The sequence below is a fragment of the Nerophis lumbriciformis genome, linkage group LG05 (genome assembly GCF_033978685.3).
Source record: "Nerophis lumbriciformis linkage group LG05, RoL_Nlum_v2.1, whole genome shotgun sequence".
NCBI classification, from domain to species: Eukaryota; Metazoa; Chordata; class Actinopteri; order Syngnathiformes; family Syngnathidae; genus Nerophis; species Nerophis lumbriciformis.
Window position 1 is genome coordinate 16,403,457 of NC_084552.2, and position 26,738 is coordinate 16,430,194.

Consider the following 26,738-nt stretch of genomic DNA (forward strand, 5'->3'; position numbering starts at 1 on the left):
CTGCGCTAAAGGGAATGTCAACAAAACAGTCAGATAGGTCAGTCAAACTTTATTAATAGATTACAAACCAGCATTCTGACAACTCCGTTCACTCCCATAATGAATAAACAGCTGTTTTATTATTTTCCCCGAGGTAAAGTCAGTGTCGTGGTGTTTTGTTTATCTTTTAACAACAGCAAGGTATAACATGTAGTGCAACATTTATATCACATAGTACAGTGTTTTTCAACCTTTTTTGAGCCAAGGCACATTTTTTCCGTTGAAAAAATCCGGAGGCACACCACCAGCAGAAATCATTAAAAAACGAAACTCAGTTGACAGTAAAAAGTTGTTGTCACAACTGTTGGATATGACTTTAAACCATAACCAACCATGCATCACTATAGCTCTTGTCTCATGACCTGTCACATCACACCGTGACTTATTTTGAGTTTTTTGGTGTTTTCCTGTGTGTACTGTTTTAGTTCTTGTCTTGTTTTTTTCTCTTTTTTTGGTGTAGCAGTTTCATGTCTTCCTTTGAGTGATATTTCCCACATCTACTTTGTTTTAGCAATCAAGAATATTTCAATTGTTTTTATCATTCTTTGTGGGGACATTGTTGATCGTCATGTCATGTTCGGGATGTACGTTGTGGACGCCATCTTTGCTCCACAGTAAGTCTTTGCTGTCGTCCAGCATTCTGTTTTTGTTTACTTAGTAGCCAGTTCAGTTTTAGTTTCGTTCTGCATAGCCTTCCCTAAGCTTCAATGCCTTTTCTTAGGGGCACTCACCTTTTGTTTATTTTTGGTTTAAGCAGTAGACACCTTTTTACCTGCACAGTGCCTCCCGCTGTTTTTTCGACATCCATCCATCCATCTTCTTCCGCTTATCCGAGGTTGGGTCGCGGGGGCAGCAGCCTAAGCAGGGAAGCCCAGACTTCCCTCTCCCCAGCCACTTCGTCCAGCTCCTCCCGGGGGATCCCGAGGCGTTCCCAGACCAGCCGGGAGACATAGTCTTCCCAACGTGTCCTGGGTCTTCCCCGTGGCCTCCTACCGGTCGGACGTGCCCTAAACACCTCCCGAGGGAGGCGATCGGGTGGCATCCTGACCAGATGCCCGAACCACCTCATCTGGCTCCTCTCGATGTGGAGGAACAGCGGCTTTACTTTGAGCTCCCCCCGGATGACAGAGCTTCTCACCCTATCTCTAAGGGAGAGCCCTGCCACCCGGCGGAGGAAACTCATTTCGGCTGCTTGTACCCGTGATCTTGTCCTTTCGGTCATAACCCAAAGCTCATGACCATAGGTGAGGATGGGAACGTAGATCGACCGGTAAATTGAGAGCTTTGCCTTCCGGCTCAGCTCCTTCTTCACCACAACGGATCGATACAGCGTCCGCATTACTGAAGATGCCGTACCGATCCACCTGTTGATCTCGCGATCCACTCTTCCCTCACTCGTGAACAAGACTCCGAGGTACTTGAATTCCTCCACTTGGGGCAGGGTCTCCTCCACAACCCGAAGATGGCATTCCACCCTTTTCCGGGCGAGAACCATGGACTCGGACTTGGAGGTGCTGATTCTCATCCCAGTCGCTTCACACTCGGCTGCGAACCGATCCAGCGAGAGCTGAAGATCCTGGCCAGATGAAGCCATCAGGACCACATCATTTGCAAAAAGCAGAGACCTAATCCTGCAGCCACCAAACCAGATCCCCTCAACGCCTTGACTGCGCCTAGAAATTCTGTCCATAAAAGTTATGAACAGAATCGGTGACAAAGGGCTGCCTTGGCGGAGTCCAACCCTCACTGGAAACGTGTCCGACTTACTGCCAGCAATGCGGACCAATCTCTGACACTGATCATACAGGGAGCGGACCGCCAAAATCAGACAGTCCGATACCCCATACTCTCTGAGCACTCCCCACAGGACTTCCCGAGGGACACGGTCGAATGCCTTCTCCAAGTCCACAAAGCACATGTAGACTGGTTGGGCAAACTCCCATGCACCCTCAAGGACCCTGCTGAGAGTATAGAGCTGGTCCACAGTTCCACGACCAGGACGAAAACCACACTGTTCCTCCTGAATCCGAGGTTCGACTATCCGGCGTAGCCTCCTCTCCAGTACACCTGAATAGACCTTACCGGGAAGGCTGAGGAGTGTGATCCCACGATAGTTAGAACACACCCTCCGGTTCCCCTTCTTAAAGAGAGGAACCACCACCCTGGTCTGCCAATCCAGAGGTACCGCCCCCGATGTCCACGCGATGCTGCAGAGTCTTGTCAACCAAGACAGCCCCACAGCATCCAGTTTTTTCGACATCTACAAAGCAATTAGCTGCCTGCTGCCACCTATAGATATGAAAGAGTATGACATAGTTACTCTGCCGAGCTCTAGACAGCACTGATACTCAACAACACATTATTTGCAGACTATAATTACTGGTTTGCAAAAAATATTTCTAACCCAAATAGGTGAAATTAGATAATCTCCCACGGCACACCAGACTGTATCTCACGGCACACTAGTGTGCCGCGGCACAGTGGTTGACAAACACTGACATAGTGGCGCCTCACCTGCCATCATAGATAGAAAGAAAAAAAATGTAAAAAGAAGAAAAATTAATTAAATTGTTATATGTATCCAGTGATTATACTATAAAGTTATTTTCCATTTAACTTCACCAGTTTTAGATTATTTTTATTAAAAATCGCTGAATTTTCACATTTGCCGTTCAAATACTGAGAAGAGACGGAGCGGTGATCAGCAGCCAGTTGAGGCACGTCACTCAGTGCCTCAACATGGATTCCGGACTCGGCTAACTGCTGGCCTGCTGTGCAGTGAGACTGTATTGCTATATGAATTATATTATACATTTCCATAGTTTAGTTAGCTGAGGTATATAATGTACAGTGTATTTTGTCAACAACTGTATGTGTGTAACGTAATTCTTGTGCTGAGCGATCATAAAACGGCTGCAAAAGACGCACTGGCTGAGGCTCCAGTAACCCCGCCTCCTGCACCCCCGCCGTAGAATTGTTATATCAACTAAAGCCCACACTTAAACTTCCCACGTGCAAGATTGAATCTATTTAAAAAAGTTATTTCATAAGAAGCCAAAAAGTGCAAAAACAATAATGTTCGTGTTGGAGGAGTGGTGAATGACTGCAGGGCCACAACATTAGGTACACCTGCAGACTGCAGGTGTATCTAATTCACAACTCCTCCAACACGAACATTATTGTTTTTGCACTTTTTGGCTTCTTATTAAATACATTTTGTAACCTATTTCCATGGGCTTTCCTCTTTGTAATGTTAAGTTCCTGTTATGCGCTGTTATACAGTATATGCCTTGAGCTCTTATTTTGAAGGCGCTAAGAGCGGAAGTGATGACAGAGTGGAGCGGAGGTTTTTGAAAGAAGGTAAATAAAGTGGTCCTCGTGTAAACTGGAGCCTCCGTGTTTGTTATTTTGTAGTTTAATACAGTATAGGCGACATTTATAAACCCTCGGTTACACTTTTTTAAATAGATTCAATCTTGCACGTGGAAAGTTGAAGTGAGGGCTTTAGTTGATATAACACTCCCGTCAGGGGGTTCATTAATCCAGCACAACAGTGGCGCATGGACTTCATTTATAAGTAAAGGTAAGACCATAATAACGTTTTTTTTAATTAAATGTGCTTTTTTGTGTGCTACAGTTTGTATGTGTAAAGTTAAAGTTAAGTTAAAGTGCCAATGATTGTCACACACACACTAGGTGTGGTGAAATTTGTCGTCTGCATTTGACCCATCCCCTTGTTCACCCCCTGGGAGGTGAGGGGAGCAGTGGGCAGCAGTGGCGCCGCGCCCGGGAATCATTTTTGGTGATTTAACCCCCAATTCCAACCCTTGATGCTGAGTGCCAAGCAGGGAAGAATGCTGGTATGAGCTTTTAAACATAACCCGTTAACTGCTGCCAATCAAATGGTGAATAAGATACTCTTTAGGGTTCATATGTTTGTAAATCTGACTATGATGAAGTTAGTGCCTCACCAGCCATCAACCTCACCGCACGTCACTGCTCAGAATAGTGCAGAGCAATAACAATATATCAATAACACAACGTTGCTCAAACGTTAATGTCACACAACACAACACAACACACAAAATAAACATGTAAAGCTCACTTTATGAAGTTATTCCTCTTCCACGAATCCCTCAAATTCTTCTTCTTCAGTGTCCGAATTAAACAGTTGTGCGGATACGGCATCCAAAATGTCCAGCTCCGTCTCGTAGAAGTCGTCATTAATCGAGTCAGTGTCGCTGTTGCTCTATTCCCTTAAGTTTAAACTCTGCGTCGTAAGCATGTCTCTTAATAGGAGCCATTTTGGGGTCTTTACATAAACAAACAAATGGAAATCAAAACGGCACGCCTCGCGCAGTCATATATCCCAGCATGCACCGCGCGCTTCTTCTTCTTCTACGGGGGCGGCAGCGGAAAATGAAGTCGGCGGCTGCTTACCGTAGTTGCGATTGGTTGATTGATTGAAACTTTTACCTGTTGGAGGCTCAATATTGGTCCATATATAAGGCGCACCGGATTATAAGGCGCACTGTCAGCTTTTGAGAAAATTGGAGGTTTTTAGGTGCGCCTTGTAGTGCGGAAAATACGGTACCTTTTCTGGCAGACCAACAGTCTCTTGTAGTTGCAACATGGCTCACAGCGCTCAACTTCTTGATTATAATGCTCGTTATGTTCTTTGCAGCTTCCTGTATTCTACCAGCTTAATGTTTTATTGTCATTACTGTACAATGAGGTTGCAATGTTTCTATTATTGTCTTGAAGAACGGTCACTCAGCCACAGAAAATGGTTGGTTGGCTTCACAGACAAACTTTAGAACAAGCTTGTCGACTGTTGTCTGTGTCACCCGCCGTGGTGGGCCAGCAAGGGAATCTGTAATTTTTGCATATTTTGAATGTGGCTCATCAAAGGAGGAGGACTTTCTCCTTCTGCTGTTCTCCATTAAGTCTGTGTACTTTTTTAGTTTGTTAGGGTGAATCCTCTGTTGACACAAAAAATACCCTATTACCATATTTTTCGGACTATAAGTCGCAGTTTTTTTCATAGTTTGGCCCGGTGGTGCGACTTATACTCAAGAGCGACTTATGTGAGAAATTATTAAAGGGGAACATTATCACAATTTCAGAATGGTTAAAACCATTAAAAATCAGTTCCCAGTGGCTAATTATATTTTTCGAAGTTTTTTTCAAAATTTTACCCATCACGCAGTATCCCTAAAAAAAGCTTCAAAGTGCCTGATTTTAACCATCGTTATAAACACCCGTCCATTTTCCTGTGACGTCACATAGTGATGCCAACACAAACAAACATGGTGGAAAGAACAGCAAGCTATAGCGACATTAGCTCGGATTCAGACTCGGATTTCAGCGGCTTAAGCGATTCAACAGATTACGCATGTATTGAAACGGATGGTTGTAGTGTGGAGGCAGGTAGCGAAAACGAAATTGAAGAAGAAACTGAAGCTATTGAGCCATATCGGTTTGAACCGTATGCAAGCGAAACCGACGAAAACGACACGACAGCCAGCGACACGGGAGAAAGCGAGGACGAATTCGGCGATCGCCTTCTAACCAACGATTGGTATGTGTTTGTTTGGCATTAAAGGAAACTAACAACTATGAACTAGGTTTACAGCATATGAAATACATTTGGCAACAACATGCACTTAGAGAGTGCAGACAGCCCAGTTTTCATCATTAATATATTCTGTAGACATACCCTCATCCGCTCTCTTTTCCTGAAAGCTGATCTGTCCAGTTTAAGGGACGGTGTGAGCCAAGACATCCAGGGGGTTTAGCTCGCTCGTCTGCGGGAACAAACTGCCGCCATTGCTTGCCGTGCTAGCGAGGACCTTTGTCCCTGAATTGCTCACACACTCCGGCAGATTCAATGGGGGTCTGGCGGCAGATTTCTTTGACTTTATCGTTGGAAATGCATCTGCTTTGAGTGTCGCAGGATATCCACACATTCTTGCCATCTCTGTCGTAGCATAGCTTTCGTCGGTAAAACGTCCAATTTCTTGCCACTTTCGCATCTTTGGGCCACTGGTGCAACTTGAATCCGTCCCTGTTCGTGTTGTTACACCCTCTGACAACACACCGACGAGGCATGATGTCTCCAAGGTACGCAAAACAGTCGAAAAAACGGAAAATAACAGAGCTGATTTGACTCGGTGTTTGAGAAAATGGCGGATTGCTTCCAGATGTGACGTCACGTTGTGACGTCATCGTTCCGAGAGCGAATAATAGAAAGGCGTTTAATTCGCCAAAATTCACCCATTTAGAGTTCGGAAATCGGTTAAAAAAATATATGGTCTTTTTTCTGCAACATAAAGGTATATATTGACGCTTACATAGGTCTGGTGATAATGTTCCCCTTTAACACATAACCGTAAAATATCAAATAATATTATTTCGCTCATTCACGTAAGAGACTAGACGTCTAAGATTTCATAGGATTTAGCGATTAGGAGTGACAGATTGTTTGGTAAACGTATAGCATGTTCTATATGTTATAGTTATTTGAATGACTCTTACCATAATATGTTACGTTAACATACCAGGCACGTTCTCAGTTGGTTATTTATGCCTCATATAACGTACACTTATTCAGCCTGTTGTTCACTATTATTTATTTATTTTAAATTGCCTATCAAATGTCTATTATTGGTGTTGGATTTTATCAAATACATTTCCCCCAAAAATGCGACTTATACTCCAGTGCGACTTATATATGTTTTTCCCCTTCTTTATTATGCATTTTCGGCCGGTGCGACTTATACTCCGGGGCGACTTATACTCCGAAAAATACGGTAGGTTGCAGGAAATGTGTCTGTTAAAATAAATTTACTATCAAATTGTACCATGATAGTAAGATATTATGTACACTTGCTTTTCTTGACAGAAAATTCCCATGATTTATTTGTGGAAATGACTGACTGAAGAATCGCCCCCATATTCATGCATGCTGACCAGGTTTATTGATAAATAGCTCAGTGCCCTTGTAGTTGGAGTGTCCGCCCTGAGACTGGGAGGTTGTGAGTTCAAACCCCGGCCGAGTCATACCAAAGACTACAAAAAATGGGACCAATTGCCTCCCTGCTTGGCACTGAGCATCAAGGGTTGGAATCGGAGGTTAAATCACCAAATGATTCCCGAGCGCGGCACACGCTGCTGCTCACTGCTCCCCTCACCTCCCAGGGGGTGAACATGGGGATGGGTCAAATGCAGAGGATAATTTCACCATAACATAATTTTTCCCACGCTTCCCGCCGTGCGTTTAAGAGCGCACTGCTGTGTTTAGATGGAGACAGGTGTGGACAATATTGGAGGCAGACGCACTTGTCCCCACACTAAAAATATACAGCGAAGGAGAAAACTATTTGTTTTTGCTTTTATTTTCTCAATACAGCGTCCATCAGCTGCTGTGACTGAGAGTTAATGAGGTGAAGAAACATGCAGCAGGTGATGTGTCGTGAACGTTGTCACAACTTGTTGATAAAGCCTTTAGTTTGTTGACTGCGACGTTCACTCCTCCTTTATTTAACTGCAAACTGTATCAGTGTTCAAATAACATCAATACTAGAATATATAATACATTTGTATACATATATATAAATATATATAAATATATAATAAAATCAATACAAGACCTCCCGCCTGTGCATCGGTTGGGGACATTTCTGCGCTGCTGACCTGTCTCCGCTCGGGATGGTCTCCGGCTGCACTATGGACTGGACTCTCACTATTATGTTAGATCCACTATGGACTGGACTTTCACAATTTTATACTAGACCCACTCGACGTCCATTGCATCCGGTCTCCCCTAGAGGGGGGGTGGGTCACCCACATCTGCGGTCCTCTCCAAGGTTTCTCATAGTCATTCACATCGACGTCCCACTGGGTTGTGAGTTTTTCCTTGCCCTTATGTGGGCTCTGAACCGAGGATGTCGTTGTGGCTTGTGCAGCCCTTTGAGACACTTGTGATTTAGGGCTATATAAATAAACATTGATTGATTGATTGATTGATTGATTGAATACTAGCTAAAATGTTTTGTCATCTCATCGAATTGAGCGCTGGCTGTGAAGATTGTGTATTCGATGTGAGAGGTGTCCCCCTCTTTATTTTTGTTGGCCAAACTGTTGCACTGAACTACATGGAGGCGTTGTTGGAGAAGAACAACACTTGTTTATTAGACTTCATCTTCATTAGCCAAACTGCTTTGAGTTTTATATTAATCAAAAAGTAAACGCCATGTTTTTTTTTACATTTCTTGTGTTTTTTTAATGTCACAAAGGTGTTACTTCAAAAACCATTCATGTGACACATCATTTTGTTAATGTTTTATTGTGTATAGTTAATTCCTTTGCGACATATTTCTGCTCAAAGTTAAAATTCGAGGCCTGTGTGATGGCGTGTGGAAAAAGTGAACATTAGACAGTTTCATATGACGTTATCAAAGGACAAATGTTAGCATAGGCTTATCAAAACATAAAAAAACATTTTCAACTTCCCACAACGTGTTCTCTCAGCTTCGATGTGGAGTTCTTGTAGGCTGAAATTTCGAAGTTTTAACGTTGACGTAATTGACGGCACATTATATAGCTGTTCTTTCTTGTAGTCTTTAATATAAACATTGATATAATGTGAGGCCAGGTGTGTTCTGTGTCTTCCAGCTGCACATTGCACACCATTGCTTCCTCCATTGTTGCTGCCATACCGCATTTTTCGGACTATAAGTCGCAGTTTTTTTCATAGTTTGGCCAGGCTCCAGTGCAACTTATATATGTTATTTTCCTTCTTTATTATGCATTTTCGGCAGGTGCGACTTATACTCCGGTGCGACTTATACTCCGAAAAATACGGTACTTACGTTTGCTGCCGGGAAAAGTCTATGTGAAGTCATGTGACTGCCAGGCTCCTTTTGATTGGTGAAACAGTCCATCGTCTCGAGTGCTTTACATTGCATTGGTGAAAGAGAGTCACGTGACAGCAACAATCAAAATCAAAAGAAATACACCATTCACATTTACATCGTTGTCTCACAATATTTTGACTTTATATATCAGTGACGTGCGGTGAGGTTAATGGCTGGTGAGGCACTGACTTCATCACAGTCAGATTTACAAACATATGAACCCTAAAGAGTATCTTATTCACCATTTGATTGGCAGCAGTTAACGGGTTATGTTTAAAAGCTCATACCAGCATTCTTCCCTGCTTGGCACTCAGCATCAAGGGTTGGAATTGGGGGTTAAATCACCAAAAATGATTCCCAGGCGCGGCGCCGCTGCTGCCCACTGCTCCCCTCACCTCCCAGGGGGTGATCAAGGGGGTGGGTCAAATGCAGAGGACAAATTTCACCACACCTCGTGTGTGTGTGACAATCATTGGTACTTTAACTTAACTTTAACTTTACACATACAAACTGTAGCACACAAAAAAGCACATTTAATTAAAAAAAATGTCATTATGGTCTTACCTTTACTTATAAATGAAGTCCATGCGCCGCTCCTTCTAAACAAAAGCATCGATAACTTGTTTATAGAAATCTTTCTTCGGTTTTAAAAGTCTCTCTGTCTTGATGGAGATCTTCCTTTAATTATTACCTCCTGCTTCCATTGAAAGTCCAGTTTAGAATACTGTTCTGCCCTCACTATATCTGTTGAGGTTATACAGCTTGGCAGACAGCTAACAACCAATCCAGGACGTTCTAATAAAGTTCCAAAGCAGATGAATCCATTTAGACTCTTTATTATTGTTGAGTTTGCTTTGTCTTGCACTGGACCTTTTTTTTTTTTTTTTTTGTAAAACTGAAATACACACAATGACAATGTATAAGCTATATGATTCAATCAACACACTGAAATGCAATACACAATATGTAAACATCAGCTCCGCACAAATACACAGCACAGCACCACCATCAAACAAACACTGCTGAGTGTTGAAGCTATTTTATGGTGGAAATACACGACCGGCAGCCATTTTTAAGGCCTCAAATATCCATTGAAATTGGGGGTTAAATCACCAAAAATGATTCCCGGGCGCGGCGCCGCTGCTGCCCACTTCTCCCCTCACCTCCCAGGGGGTGAACAAGGGGATGGGTCAAATGCAGAGGACAAATTTCACCATACCTAGTGTGTGTGTGTGACTATCATGGGTACTTTAACTTAACTTTAACTTTACACATACAAACTGTAGCACACAAAAAAGAACATTTAATAAAAAAAACTTTATTATGGTCTTACCTTTACTTATAAATGAAGTCCATGCGCCGCTCCTTCTGAACAAAAGCATCGATAACTTGTTTATAGAAGTCTTCCTTATCTTTCTTCAGTTTTAAAAGTCTCTCTGTCTCGATGGAGATGTTCCTTAAATTATTACCTCCTGCTTCGATTGAAAGTCCAGTTTAGAAAACTGTTTTAGTTTAGATATGTAATCCTCCATGTTAAAAGTCGAGGGAAAAAATAAACGATCACTGCTAACTGTTGCTGCTTGTTGTCACTTATTCTGCAGCCGAGTAGTCGCAAGAATGATCGCTGGGATCACTAGCGCCCTCTACCACCATGAGGCGGGATTACTGCGAGCCTCAGCCAGTGCGTCTTCGCAGCAGTTTTATGATTGCTCAGCACAAGAAATACGTTACACACATACAGTTGTTGACAAAATACACTGTACATTATATACCCCAGCTAACTAAACTATGGAAATGTATAATTTAATTCATATAGCAATACGGTCTCACTGCACAACAGGCCAGGAGTTAGCCGAGTCATTGCGCAATCCATGGTGAGGCTCAACTGGCTGCTGATCACCGCAAGTGTCTTCTCAGTATTTGAACGGCAAATGTGAAAATTCAGCAAATTTGGATAAAAATAATCTAAAACTGGTGAAGTTAAATGGAAAATAACTTTATAGTATAATCGCTGGATACATATAACAATTTAATTATTATTTTTTCTTTTTTCATTTTTTTTCTTTCCATGATGGCACGTGAGGCCCCGCCTCACCTGCCTCCCCTGACTGCACGTCACTGTTATATATGTAGTAGCACAACTTTCTTAAAGGGGAACATTATCACAATTTCAGAAGGGTTAAAACCATTAAAAATCAGTTCCCAGTGGCTTATTTTATTTTTCGAAGTTTTTTTCAAAATTTTACCCATCACGCAATATCCCTAAAAAAAAGCTTCAAAGTGCCTGATTTTAACCATCGTTATATACACCCGTCCATTTTCCTGTGACGTCACATAGTGAAGCCAACACAAACAAACATGGCGCATAGAACAGCAAGCTATAGCGACATTAGCTCGGATTCAGACTTGGATTTCAGCGGCTTAAGCGATTCAACAGATTACGCATGTATTGAAACGGATGGTTGTAGTGTGGAGGCAGGTAGCGAAAACGAAATTGAAGAAGGAACTGAAGCTATTGAGCCATATGGGTTTGAACCGTATGCAAGCGAAACCGACGAAAACGACACAACAGCCAGCGACACGGGAGAAAGCGAGGACGAATTCGGCGATCGCCTTCTAACCAACGATTGGTATGTGTTTGTTTGGCATTAAAGGAAACTAACAACTATGAACTAGGTTTACAGCATATGAAATACATTTGGCAACAACATGCACTTTGAGAGTGCAGACAGCCCAATTTTCATCAATTAATATATTCTGTAGACATACCCTCATCCGCTCTCTTTTCCTGAAAGCTGATCTGTCCAGTTTTGGAGTTGATGTCAGCAGGCCAGGGAAGCTAGGGTCGATATTCTTCTCTTGATCATCTTCGGTGGCATAAGGGACGGTGTGAGCCAAGACATCCAGGGGGTTTAGCTCGCTCGTCTGCGGGAACAAACTGCCGCCATTGCTTGCCGTGCTACCGAGGTCCTTTGTCCCTGAATTGCTCACACACTCCGGCAGATTCAATGGGGGTCTGGCGGCAGATTTCCTTGACTTTATCGTTGGAAATGCATCTGCTTTGAGTGTCGCAGGATATCCACACATTCTTGTCATCTCTGTCGTAGCATAGCTTTCGTCGGTAAAGTGTGCGGAACAAACGTCCAATTTCTTGCCACTTTCGCATCTTTGGGCCACTGGTGCAACTTGAATCCGTCCCTGTTCGTGTTGTTACACCCTCCGACAACACATCGACGAGGCATGATGTCTCCAAGGTACGGAAAACAGTCGAAAAAACGGAAAATAACAGCTGATTTGACTCGGTGTTTGAGAAAATGGCGGATTGCTTCCCGATGGGACGTCACTTTGTGACGTCATCGCTCCGAGAGCGAATAATAGAAAGGCGTTTAATTCGCCAAAATTCACCCATTTAGAGTTCGGGAATCGGTTAAAAAAATATATGGTCTTTTTTCTGCAACATCAAGGTATATATTGACGCTTACATAGGTCTGGTGATAATGTTCCCCTTTAATTCTGTAAAACCTTTTTGACCTAATATTACAACATTTCCCGAGTAATGCCTTAAATGTATTGTTGTAGCTTTGCTACTTTTTTCTTTAAAAATAATATGAAGTACCGTATTTTCCGCACTTTAAGACGCACTGGATTATAAGGCGCACCTTCAATGAATGGCCTATTTTAAAACTTTGTTCATATATAAGGCGCACCGCATTATAAGGCGCACCGCATTATAAAGCGCATAGAATAGACGCTACAGTAGAGGCTGGGGTTGCGAGACCTGTTGTGGCTCAATATTGGTCCATATATAAGGCGCACCTTATAGTGCGGAAAAAACAGTAATTCTCACAGAGTTGCAACTTTATTCTTCTTTGTGGTTTTTTTTCTCCAGCAATGGATGAGTTGGTGCAGGAGCTTCGCCTATTTCTACAACTTCTAGACCGGGAATATCTCAGCGCCGGTATCCGAGAGAAGAAAACCCACCTCTCCAACATCCTCAACAGAGTCATCTCAGAGAAAGGTAACAATTGTCATAGTTGCATCACAACTTCATTCTCACAATATTATGGAATCCTACGACTAAAGATGTCCGATAATGGCTTTTTTCCCCCGATATCAGATATTCCGATATTGTCCAACTCTTAATTACCGATTCCGATATCAACCGATACCGATATATACAGTCGTGGAATTAACACATTATTATGCCTAATTTTGTTGTGATGCCCCGCCGTATGCATTAAACAATGTAACAAGGTTTTCCAAAATAAATCAACTCAAGTAATGGAAAAAAATGCCATCATGGCACTGCCATATTTATTATTGAAGTCACAAAGTGCATTATTTTTTTTTAACATGCCTCAAAACAGCAGCTTGGAATTTGGGACATGCTCTCCCTGAGAGAGCATGAGGAGGTTGAGGTGGCGGGGGGGTATATTGTAGCGTCCCGGAAGAGTTAGTGCTGCAAGGGGTTCTGGGTATTTGTTCTGTTGTGTTTATGTTGTGTTACGGTGCGGATGTTCTCCCGAAATGTGTTTGTCATTCTTGTTTGGTGTGGGTTCACAGTGTGGTGCATATTTGTAACAGTGTTTAAGTTGTTTATATGGCCACCCTCAGTGTGACCTGTATTAGGGATGTCCCGATCCGATATTTGGATCGGATCGGCCGCCGATATTTGCAAAAAAATGCGTATTGGCAAGGCATGGGAAAATGCCGATCCAGATCCAGTTAAAAAAAAACTCCGCTCCGTGTTTTCCAACGCACCTATTTAAATAGTACATTCCACTTTTCTGCTGCTCCCTTATTTCCGTTCCGCATTTTCTAGCACACCTTCAACACATCCTGTCTGTGGATTCTCACGCAGTTGCTTTTAGCTGCTGGCATTACACGACAGGCTCTTCTCACTCTTTTCTGTGTCTGTGCTTCTCACAGACAGCAAGCGTACCTTCTTACACACGTCACATACTGTCACGACATACGTCACATACTGTCACGTCATACATCACATACATATACGTCCTCTCCCAGCAGAGAGGTAGCAGCATGGCTAACGTTAGCTGTGATGCTAGCGCAGCCGTGTGACCAACGTTCTCTCTAAGGTGCGCGCTTGTGCAATTGCGCACTGTTTAAACGTCCTCTGCGCATAGCAATTATATGCCACGCACAAAATCAAATAAAAAAATAAGCGCATAACAATTTTCAACACACGGACACAACAGAGAAAACAGTTTTCGTCATCATTGTTCAAATATTGTAACGTCTGTCGAGACGCTTATCTCCATTCGGTGCCACACGTCCACACCATTAAAATGCCGAGGAAAAAATTTCCAGATCAACACTGTATGAAAAAATTTGTGATTTTTTTTAGTTGTGATTTCCTTCTCTGCATGAAAGTTTAAAAGTAGCATATATTAATGCAGTATGAAGAAGAATGTTTTGATGTAGACATGCAAGCCTTGAAAGAAAATTTTGAAAATCAAGACTACATTTCCTGCAAATGGGTGCATTTCTACCCTATATTTTAACTTTAGATTTATTCTCATATCAAACTCTTTTGGCTGTCTTTTTGACACTTACATCCGGCGCCCCCCTCCACACCCTGGATTATAAATAATGTAAATAATTCAATGTGATTATCTTGTGTGATGACTGTATTATGATGATAGTATATATCTGATAGTATATATCTGTATCATGAATCAATTTAAGTGGACCCCGACTTAAACAAGTTGAAAAACTTATTGGGGTGTTACCATTTAGTGGTGAATTGTACGGAATATGTACTTCACTGTGCAACCTACTAATAAAAGTCTCAATCAATCAATGAAAACACATAGAATCATCATACTGCTGTGATTATATGCATCAAGTGTTCATTCAAGGCTAAGGCAAAATATCGAGATATATATCGTGTATCGCAATATGGCCTTAAAATATCGCAATATTAAAAAAAGGCCATATCACCCAGCCCTAGTTTCAATGATGCCATTTCTGTTTGTCATGTATAATTTTGTCTATTTTGTGTTTATCCTTGAATAAACAGGTCAGTTTCTTGTTACCAACCATTGTGTATTATTCAAACTCACCTAATTCAGCTGGCTAGTTGTTATCAAGAGTACTAAAACCCTTTTCAACATGATTCTGACAACTAAGTAGGCTAAATAACTTTAAAACTTTAATACATGCTCGGATAGGCCATTATCGGTCAGTATCGGTATCGGTCAGTATCGGTATCGGATCGGAAGTGCAAAAACAATATCGGTATCGGATCGGAAGTGCAAAAACCTGGATCGGGACATCCCTAACCTGTATGGCTGTTGACCAAGTATGACTTTTATTCACTTGTGTGTGTGAAAAGCCGTAGATATTATGTGATTGGGCCGGCACGCAAAGGCAGTGCCTTTAAGGTTTATTGGCGCTCTGTACTTCTCCCTACGTCCATGTACCACTCTGTACAGCGGCGTTTTAAAAAGTCATAAAAATGTTACTTTTTGAAACCAATACCGATCATTTCCGATATTGCATTTTAAAACATTTATAGGCCGATAATATCGGGTGGCAGATCCATTCCCTACCTGTCTGGGGGTGTTTTGTGGTTGGGAAGTAATGCTCAAACTCAATTTACTCTCTCATCACTCACCAGCTGGGTCAGTGAAAATAATGCCCAATGATGTTCTATATCTTCCATATTTCTGGCACGTATGTGAAACAACAAGTCAATGCTTTCAGTTTCACTCAGGATGTTTGCTTTTGGCTCATTTTGCTGTCTTGCATCAGTAAATGTAAGACAGCAAAATGACATCCCAGAATGCTGGGATTGACTCAAATCAAATGTGTTAGTTTGACGTATGGGCTAAAGTGGGTAATCTTTCAAAATAAGATACCAGAAAGACACAAACTAAAATGGATGTAATTTCTTTGCGGCCCAGTGCAAACTCGTGGACTGGGGGTTGGGGACTATTGAAGGTTAATCACGATTATTGTTTTATCATTATTGAAATTAGGGATGTCCCGATCCAGGTTTTTGCACTTCCGATCCGATACCGATATTGTTTTTGCACTTCCGATACGATACTGACCGATACTGGTCTATCCGAGCATGTATTGAAGTTTAAAGTTATTTAGCCTACTTAGTTGTCAGAATCATGTTGAAAAGGGTTTTAGTACTCTTGATAACAACTAGCCAGCTGAATTAGGGGAGTTTGAATAATACACAATGGTTGGTAACAAGAAACTGACCTGTTTATTCAAGGATAAACACAAAATAGACAAAATTATACATGACAAACAGAAATGGCATCATTGAACTAGGGCTGGGCGATATGGCCTTTTTTTAATATTGCGATATTTTAAGGCCATGTCACGATACACCATATATATGTGGATATGTTTAGTCCATGTCACGATACACCATATATATGTGGATATGTTTAGTCCATGTCACGATACACCATATATATGTGGATATGTTTAGTCCATGTCACGATACACCATATATATGTGGATATTTTGCCTTAGCCTTGAATGAACACTTGATGCATATAATCACAGCAGTATGATGATTCTATGTGTCTACATTAAAACATTCTTCTTCATACTGCATTAATATATGCTACTTTTAAACTTTCATGCAGAGAAGGAAATCACAACTAAAAAAATCACTCATTTTTTCATACGGTGTTGATCTGGAAATTTTTGCCTCGGCATTTTGATGGTGTGGACGTGTGACACCGAATGGAGATAAGCGTCTCGACAGACGTTACAATATTTGAACAATGATGACGAAAACTGTTTTCTCTGTCGTGTCCGTGTGTCGAAAATTGTTATGCGCTTATTTTTTTATTTGATTTTGTGCGTGGCATAGATTTGCCGTGCGCAATTGCACAGGCGCGCACCTTAGAGGGAGCGTTGCCAGCACGGCTGCGCTAGCATCACAGCTAACGTTAGCCATGCTACCTCTCTGCTCGGGGAGGGCGTATACGTATGTGACGTATGTCGTGACAGTATGTGACGTGTGTAAGAAGGTGCGCTTGCTGTCTGTGAGAGGAACACACAGGAAAGAGTGAGAAGAGCCTGTCGTGTAATGCCAGCAGCTAAAAGCAACTGCGTGAGAATCCACAGACCTGTGGATGAGTTGAAGGTGTGCTGGAAAATGCGGAACGGAAATTAGGGAGCAGCAGAAAAGTGGAATGTATTATTTAGATAGGTGCGTTGGACCGGAGTTTTAAAAAAAACTGGATCTGGATCGGCATTTTCCCATGTCTTGCCGATACGCATTTTTTGGCAAATATCGGCGGCCGATCCGATCCAAATATCGGATCGGGACATCCCTAATTGAAATCATCATTATAACTTTATTTTTCTAACTATAAGGCGCACTTAAAATCCTTTCATTTTCTCAAAAATGGACAGTGCGCCTTATAGCCCGGTGCCCCTAATGTGCGGAATAATTCTGGTTGTGCTTACCAACCTCGAAGCAATTTTATTTGGTACATGGTGTAATGATAAGTGTGACCAGTAGATGGTAGTCACACATAAGAGATAGGTGTAGACTGCAACATGACGCCAGTAAACACCAAAACTTTAAATGTTGATTGAAAATAAAGAACATTACACATGGCACTCAAAAATCTGTCAAAATGTTTTAGTGTGACTTTGAAGCGTCACTTTTTTTAATTATTTTTTTTAAATTATTGTTATTATTATTTTTTTATTTTTTATTTAGCCTTTATTTAACCAGATACAATCCCATTGAGATCAAAGATCTCTTTTCCAAGGGAGACCCGGCCAAGAGGTCAGCAGCAAGGTTACATAAAAAACAGTAAACAACACATAAAACATCAAATTTACAACATTAAAACTTGCTCACATGACACATGTGCATACAGACAAGGTAGACTGCAGTCCTTTCACAGAAGTTTTAAACTCATTTAATGTAACAAGGGTTTGAAGTTGAAGATTCGATTGTAGGTTATTCCAAGCCTTCGGTGCTGAAAACCTAAATACTTTCTTGCATTGAATGAATGGTTTTGTAGATGAACACATACCAATGATTGAGGCGTCGAGCACATAAAGATGTCCAATAGCTTGATGGATTGTCGGCCCATTACGGCCACCATAGTCAGAGGTACAAGTATTACTATGGTGTGTGTATAAGGACCGCAAAATGGCACCCATGAGCAGACATATTATCTGGCGTTTTGTTTCGCAATATTATGCAAAACCAACACTTCTTACCTTCTGGTATCTGCTGATGTGTATTTGAGATCCGCTTAAATCCTGAAAATTTGCGCACGCCCGCCACGGTAGTCCGTGACGACACCGTAGTCGATAAGCTTCTTCTTTTTCTCTATCTAATTGTTATGTGACATTCATCCTATGCTGTTGCCATTTCTAATATAAAGTAGTGTAAAGTTCTACAAACCACGTTTCCATATGAGTTGGGAAATTGTGTTAGATGTAAATATAAACGAAATACAATGATTTGCAAATCATTTTCAACCCATATTCAGTTGAATATGCTACAAAGACAACATATTTGATGTTCAAACTGATAAACATTTTTTTTTTTTGCAAATAATCATTAACTATAGAATTTGATGCCAGCAACACGTGACAAAGAAGTTGGGAAAGGTGGCAATAAATACTGATAAAGTTGAGGAATGCTCATCAAACACTTATTTGGAACATCCCACAGGTGAACAGGTAAATTGGGAACAGGTGGGTGCCATGATTGGGTATAAAAGTAGATTCCATGAAATGCTCAGTCATTCACAAACAAGGATGGGGCGAGGGTCACCACTTTGTCAACAAATGCTTGAGCAAATTGTTGAACAGTTTAAGAAAAACCTTTCTCAACCAGCTATTGCAAGGAATTTAGGGATTTCACCATCTACGGTCCGTAATATCATCAAAGGGTTCAGAGAATCTGGAGAAATCACTGCACGTAAGCAGCTAAGCCCGTGACCTTCGATCCCTCAGGCTGTACTGCATCAACAAGTGACATCAGTGTGTAAAGGATATCACCACATGGGCTCAGGAACACTTCAGAAACCCACTGTCTGTAACTACAGTTGGTCGCTACATCTGTAAGTGCAAGTTAAAACTCTCCAATGTTAACCGTTTATCAACAACACCCAGAAACGCCGTCGGCTTCGCTGGGCCTGAGCTCATCTAAGATGGACTGATACAAAGTGGAAAAGTGTTCTGTGGTCTGACGAGTCCACATTTCAAATTGTTTATGGAAACTGTGGACGTCGTGTCCTCCGGACCAAAGAAGAAAAGAACCATCCGGATTGTTATAGGCGCAAAGTTGAAAAGCCAGCATCTGTGATGGTATGGGGGTGTATTAGTGCCCAAGACATGGGTAACTTACACATCTGTGAAGGCCCCATTAATGCTGAAGGACCCATTAATGCTGAAAGGTACATACAGACTTTGGAGCAACATACAGTTAGGTCCGTAAATATTTGGACATTGACACAATTTTCAGTATTCCAGCTCTGTACAACACCACAATGGATTTGAAATGAAACAATCAAGATGTGCTTTAAGTGCAGACATTGAGCTTTAATTTGAGGGTATTTACATCCAAATCAGGTGAAAGGTGTAGGAATTACAACACATTTTATATGTGCCTTCCACTTTTTAAGGGACCAAAAGTAATTGGACAATTGGCTACTCAGCTGTTCCATGGCCACATTTGTGTTATTCCCTTGTTTTTTTTTTCATTTATTTCATTTACAAAGAGCAGGTAAAAGGCCTAGATGGCATTTCAAGTGTGGTATATTCATTTGGAATCTGGGGAGGTCATCTCTTAATATGAAGTCCAAAGAGCTGTCACTATCAGTGAAGCAAGCCATCATTAGGCTGAAAAATCAAAACAAAGCCATCAGATAGATAGCAAAAACATTAGATGTGGCCAATCAACTGTTTGGTACATTCTTAAAAAGAGAGAACACACTGGTGAGCTCATCAACACCAAAAGACCTGGAAGACCACGGAAAACAAGTGTGGTGGATGACAGAAAAATCCTTTCCCTTGTCAAGAAAAAGCCCTTCACAACAGTTGGCCAGATGAAGAAAAGTCTCCAGGAGGTACAGTAGGTGGATCTGTGTCCCAGTCAACAATGAAGAGAAGACTTCACCAGAGGAAATACATAGGGTTCATCACAAGGTGTAAACCATCGGTGAGCCTCAAAAACAGGAAGGCCAGATTAAAGTTTGCCAAGAAACATGTAAAAGAGCCTGTGCAGTTCTGGAACAACATCTTATGGACAGATGAGACCAAGATCAACTTGTAGCAGAATGATGGAAATAGAAGAGTATGGAGAAGGAACTGCTCAAGATCCAAAGCATAGCACCTCATCAGTGAAGCATGGTGGTGGTAGTGGCATGCATGGCTGCCAGTGGAACTGGATCTCTTATATTTATTGATGATGTGACAGCTGACAGTAGCAGCAGAATGAATTCTGAAGTGTTTGGGGCAATATTATCTGCTCATATTCAGCCAAATGCTTCAAAACTCATTGGACGGCGCTTCACAATGCAGATGGACAATGACCCCAAGCATACTGCGAAAGCAACCAAATAGTTTTTTAAGGCAAATAAGTGGAATGTCCTGCAATGTCAATCACCTGACCTGAATCCCATTGAGCATGCGTTTCCCTTGCTGAAGACAAAACTTAAGGGAAAATGCCCAAAGAACAAGCAGGAAGTGAAGACAGCTGCAGCAGAGGCCCGGCAAAGCATCACCAGGGACCAAACCCAGCGTCTGGTGATGTCTATGGCTTCCACACTTCAGGCTGTCATTGACTCCAAAGGATTTGCAACAAAGTATTAAAAAAATGACAATTTTATTTATGATTATATTAGTTTGTCCAATTACTTTTGGTCCCTTAAAAAGTGGAAGGCACTTATAAAATGTGTTGTAATTCCTACACCGTTCACCTGATTTGGATGTAAATACCCTCAAATTAAAGCTCAAAGTCTGCACTTAAAGCACATCTTGATTGTTTCATTTCAAATCCATTGTGGTGTTGTACAGAGCTGGAATACTGAAAATTGTGTCAATGTCCAAATATTTATGGACCTAACTGTATGTTGCCATCCAAGCAACGTTACCATGGACGCCCCTGCTTATTTCAGCAAGACAATGCCAAGCCACGTGTTACATCAACGTGGCTTCATAGTAAAAGAGTGCGGGTACTAGACTGGCCTGCCTGTAGTCCAGACCTGTCTCCCATTGAAAATGTGTGGCGCATTATGAAGCCTAAAATACCACAACGGAGACCCCCGGACTGTTGAACAACTTAAGCTGTACATCAAGCAAGAATGGGAAAGAATTCCACCTGAGAAGCTTAAAAAATGTGTCTCCTCAGTTCCCAAACATTTACTGAGTGTTGTTAAAAGGAAAGGCTATGTAACACAGTGGTGAACATGCCCTTTCCCAACTACTTTGGCACATGTTGCAGCCATGAAATTCTAAGTTAATTAGTATTTGCAAAAAAAAAAATAAAGTTTATGAGTTTGAACATCAAATATCTTGTCTTTGTAGTGCATTCAATTGAATATGGGTTGAAAAGGATTTGCAAATCATTGTATTCCGTTTATATTTACATCTAACCCAATTACCCAACTCATATGGAAACGGGGTTTGTAACTTATATATCGCTACGGAAGCGCAAAAAACTACTGGTGTAGTGAGTTTACATTATTCACCCAAGGAACTTAAGTTATTAGAGAGTTCCGGTCGGACAGTTTTTCACGGGACACATTTCCAGCGTTGTTGTTGTTGTTTTCAGATGAGGAGATGCTGCTCCGTTATTGATTGAAGTAAAGTCTGAATGTCATTAAAACAGTTAGCTCCATCTTTTGACCTTCTTCCCTGTCCTTGCATGCTACACTGCTACAACAAAGGTGACGGGGAGAAGACGCTGTCGAAGGTGAGCCACGTAAATAAGACCGCCCACAAAAAGGTGAATCCGGAAGCGACTGTCAGAAAGCGGCTTGAAGATGATCTGTAAAACATCATCTATGCAACATTTTGACCAAAGAACCACCATTACATGTTATGTAGACCCCAAGGAAGTGTTTTAAATTTAGGAAAAAAATCATAATATAACCCCTTTAATGCACCTTATAATCTGCGCCTTTTGTATGAAAAAGACCAGAATAGACCCGCTCATCGGCAGTGCGCCTTATAATCCGGTGCGCCCTATGGCCCGGAAAATATGGTAATCACTGTTATTCATTATGTTAGGCAAAACACATTTTTATTGCACTTTAAACAAACAGAATGCGGCTTTCAGGTCAAAGTGAAACTTAAAACAAAGATGAAGCATAAAAATAATGAAAGAACATTTACACAAATCAAGGCAGCTTTATTTGTATAGCACTTTTCATACACAAGGCAGACTGTGAAATGAAAGAAAATAGAAGCAAAATTAAAATGCAGACAATAAAAATAAGAACAGTGCGGACGTTAAAAGTTAAAGATTACCAGATTTAGCTGAAAGCTAAGGTGAACATAAAAGTTTTCAGTCTAGTTTTAAAAGTAGTCAGAGTTGGGGAAAGTCTGACATCTTCAGGAAGTTTATTCCAGCTATTTGTTGCATAGTGACTGAATGATGCTCTCCCTTGATTTGAGTTTACTCTGGGAACCGCTAACAGATTAGTCTCAGAAGATCTTAGTGATCTAGAGCAGTGTTTTTCAACCACTGTGCCGTGGCACACTAGTGTGCCGTGAGATACAGTCTGGTGTGCCGTGGGAGATGATGTCATTTCACCTAATTGGGTTAAAAATGTTTTTTGTAAACCGGAAATAATGTGCCGTTGTTGAGTGTCTGTGCTGTCTAGATCTCGGCAGAGTAACCGTGTAATACTCTTCCATATCAGTAGGTGGCAGCAGGTAGCTAAATGCTTTGTAGAGGTCGAAAACAGGGTTTGTCGTGATCACAATATGCAGACGACAGCGGGAGGCAGCGTGAAGGTAAAAAGGTGTCTAATGCTTAAACCAAAAATAAACAAAAGGCGAGTGCCGCTAAGAAAAGGCATTGAAGGGATGGCTATGCAAAAAACGAAACTAAAACTAAACTGGCTGCAAAGTAAACAAAAACAGAATGCTGGATGACAGCAAAGACTTACACACTGCAAAAAGTCAGTGTTCAAAAACAAGAAAAAAAATGAGGGGTATTTTACTTAAACTAAGCAAAAATTATCTGCCAATAGAACAAGAAAATTTGGCTTGTCAAGACTTTCCAAAACAAGTAAAATTAGCTAACCTCAATGAACCCAAAAATACCTTAAAATAAGCATATTCTCACTAATAACAAGTTTTCTACTAAATGTCATCTACAGCCCTCTGAGACTTTTGTGATTTAGGGCTATATAAATAAACATTGATTGATTGATTGATCTGTTTTAATATGAGACACAATTGTGTCAAAGTCATGATTTTTTTCCCCCATGCTTGAAGTAAGAAATTATTACTTTGAAAAAGCAGTGTTATACTTGTGAGTGTTGATGACACAGCTTTGCAACAGTTGATATTCTAGTTTCAAGCATGTTTTACTCAATATAGGTCATCAAATCTCAGCAACAAGCTGTAATATCTTACTGAGATCATTTAGGACCAAAAACCCTTAAAACAAGTAAAACACTCTAACATAAAATCTGCTTAGTGAGAAAAATTATCTTATGAGATAGAAACTAAGCAAATATCACCCTTATTTGAGGTATTCAATCTTACTTAGATTTCAGTTTTTGCAGTGCAGCGTGTGGAGCAGCAGACGGCGTCCACAAAGTACATCCGTACATGACATGACAATCAACAACAAAATAGGAGTGCAAGACAAGAACTAAAACACTACACACAGGAAAACACCAAAAAACTCTAAATAAGTCATGGCGTGATGTGACAGGTGGTGACAGTACACCTACTTTGAGACAAGAGCTATAGTGATGCATGCTTGGTTATGGTTTGAATTCATATCCAACAATTGCGAGAACAACTTTTCACTGTCAATATCGGCTGCTGAGTTTCATTTTTTTAATGTTTTCTGCTAGTGGTGTGCCTCGGGATTTTTTCAATGAAAAAAATGTGCCTCGGCTCAAAAAAGGTTGAAAAACACTGATCTAGAGGGCTTATATAGTTGGAGCATATCAGTGATATACTTCGGCCCTAGACCATGTAGTGATTTATATGTGAGCAGGAAGATTTTGAAATCAATTCTCTGATGTACAGAGAGCCAATGTAAGTATTTAAGAATTGGTGTAATGTGCTCACATTTTTTGGTTTTTGTTAGAACTCTAGCACATACTTGCCAACCCTCCCGGATTTTCCGGGAGACTACCGAAATTCAGCGCCTCTCCCGAAAACCTCCCGGGACAAATTTTCTCCCAGAAATCTCCCGAAATTCAGGCAGACTCAGGTCCTCCACAATATAAAAAAGCATACCTGTCCAATCACGTTATAACTATAAAATGATGGAGGGCGAGTTCTTGGTTTCTTATGTGGGTTTATTGTTAGGCAGTTTCATTAACGTCCTCCCAGCGCGGCAACAACACACAACAACAGCAGTCACTTTTTTGTATACCGTAAAGCAGTTCGTCTGCCGTAAACAGCAATGTTGTGACACTCTTAAACAGGACAATACTGCCATCTAGTGCATTTGATGAAAGCACTTTTGTGCGTGCCACACATCAATGCATCATCAGAGTTCAGCATGGTTCGAAAAATAGTGACAGAGAATAGAACAAGGATGGACAATTCAACCCTTAACTCAACAATGAGTAGATGTGTGTGTATATGTGTAAATAAATGAACACTGAAATTCAAGTATTTATTTTATATATATATAGCTAGAATTCACTGAACGTCAAGTATTTCTTATATATACATATATATATATATATATATATATATATATATATATATATATATATATATATATATATATATATGAAATACTTGACTTGGTGAATTCTAGCTGTAAATATACTCCTCCCCTCTTAACCACGCCCCCAACCACGCCCCCCGCCCACAACGTGACGTCGCATCGGGAAGCAATCCGCCATTTTCTCAAACACCGAGTCAAATCAGCTCTGTTATTTTCCGTTTTTTTCAACTGTTTTCCGTACCTTGGAGACATCATGCCTCGTCGGTGTGTTGTCGGAGGGTGTAACAACACGAACAGGGACGGATTCAAGTTGCACCAGTGGCCCAAAGATGCGAAAGTGGCAAGAAATTGGACGTTTGTTCCGCACACTTTACCGACGAAAGCTATGCTACGACAGAGATGGCAAGAATGTGTGGATATCCTGCGACACTCAAAGCAGATGCATTTCCAACTGGACTGGACAGATCAGCTTTCAGGAAAAGAGCGCGGATGAGGGTATGTCTACAGAATATATTAATTGATGAAAACTGGGCTGTCTGCACTCTCAAAGTGCATGTTGTTGCCAAATGTATTTCATATGCTGTAAACCTAGTTCATAGTTGTTAGTTTCCTTTAATGCCAAACAAACACATACCAATCGTTGGTTAGAAGGCGATCGCCGAATTCGTCCTCGCTTTCTCCCGTGTCGCTGGCTGTCGTGTCGTTTTCGTCGGTTTCGCTTGCATACGGTTCAAACCGATATGGCTCAATAGCTTCAGTTTCTTCTTCAATTTCTTTTTCGCTACCTGCCTCCACACTACAACCATCCGTTTCAATACATGCGTAATCTGTTGAATCGCATAAGCCGCTGAAATCCGAGTTTGAATCCGAGCTAATGTCGCTATTCCTTGCTGTTCTATCCGCCATGTTTGTTTGTATTGACTTCACTGTGTGACGTCACAGGAAAATGGACAGGTGTATATAACGATGGTTAAAATCAGGCACTTTGAAGCTTTTTTAGGGATATTGCGTGATGGGTAAAATTTTGAAAAAAAACTTCGAAAAATAAAATAAGCCACTGGGAACTGATTTTTAATGGTTTTAACCCTTCTGAAATTGTGATCATGTTCCCCTTTAAACAATGCTGCGGCTAATTCTTTGATTTTCTCGTGTTCACTAGCATCACACGCCGCCAATACATTCAGCCTCATCACAACAGACCAATGAACCTTGCACCACAGGTCGCGGTGGACCAAAATGTTTACACTTGAAATCAAACGCACTCCCACGATCGATCATTCAGTGAGACATCGAGCGCGTTTACACTTACACTCTAAACCAGAGGTGTCAAACTCAAATACAGAGTGGGCCAAAATTTAAAACTGAACAAAGCCGCGGGCCAAGGTTGAACAAATGAACCTTTTAATAGGGACCCAAAGAAGTTTTGCATTGAATATTGAACAAGCAAGGCTTATATAACTTTATAGTGACATGCAAAATCGAGTTTCAAATAATAATAATAATAATTAAAAAATATCAATGGCATATCAAATAAAATTTAAATAAAAATTGAATGCCTCTTTTCTATTTGCAGCCTTCTGAGGTAAATATCAAAATACACTTTTTCCACAGGCTAATAATAAATTTTAAAATAAAATACCAATAATGAATTAATCAAACATTCAAGCCTTGAAGTAGCAAGAGAAAGTGCATGAATAAAATGTTAATTATTGCTCAGTTTGCTACACTGATTTGCTTTAACACTGAATATGGAACAAGCAGCGCTTATATAACTTAATAGTGCAAAATCAACTTTCAAAAAACAAACGAAAAAACATCAATGGTATATTAAATCAAATATAAATAAAAAATGTAATGCCTCTTTTCTATTTGCAGCCTTCTGAGGT

General features: G+C 40.9%; 1 protein-coding gene across 3 annotated transcripts in view; it reads left to right on the forward strand.

Annotated features, from left to right (window-relative positions):
• Nucleotides 1-26,738, forward strand: part of afap1 (actin filament associated protein 1) — a 243,923-nt gene that overhangs the window by 81,482 nt on the left and 135,703 nt on the right. For all 3 annotated transcript variants that reach the window (XM_061961210.2, XM_061961209.2, XM_061961211.2), the window contains exon 2: nt 12,847-12,975. In XM_061961210.2, the coding sequence (XP_061817194.1) occupies nt 12,847-12,975 (129 nt within the window). The remainder of the gene's footprint in view (nt 1-12,846; nt 12,976-26,738) is intronic.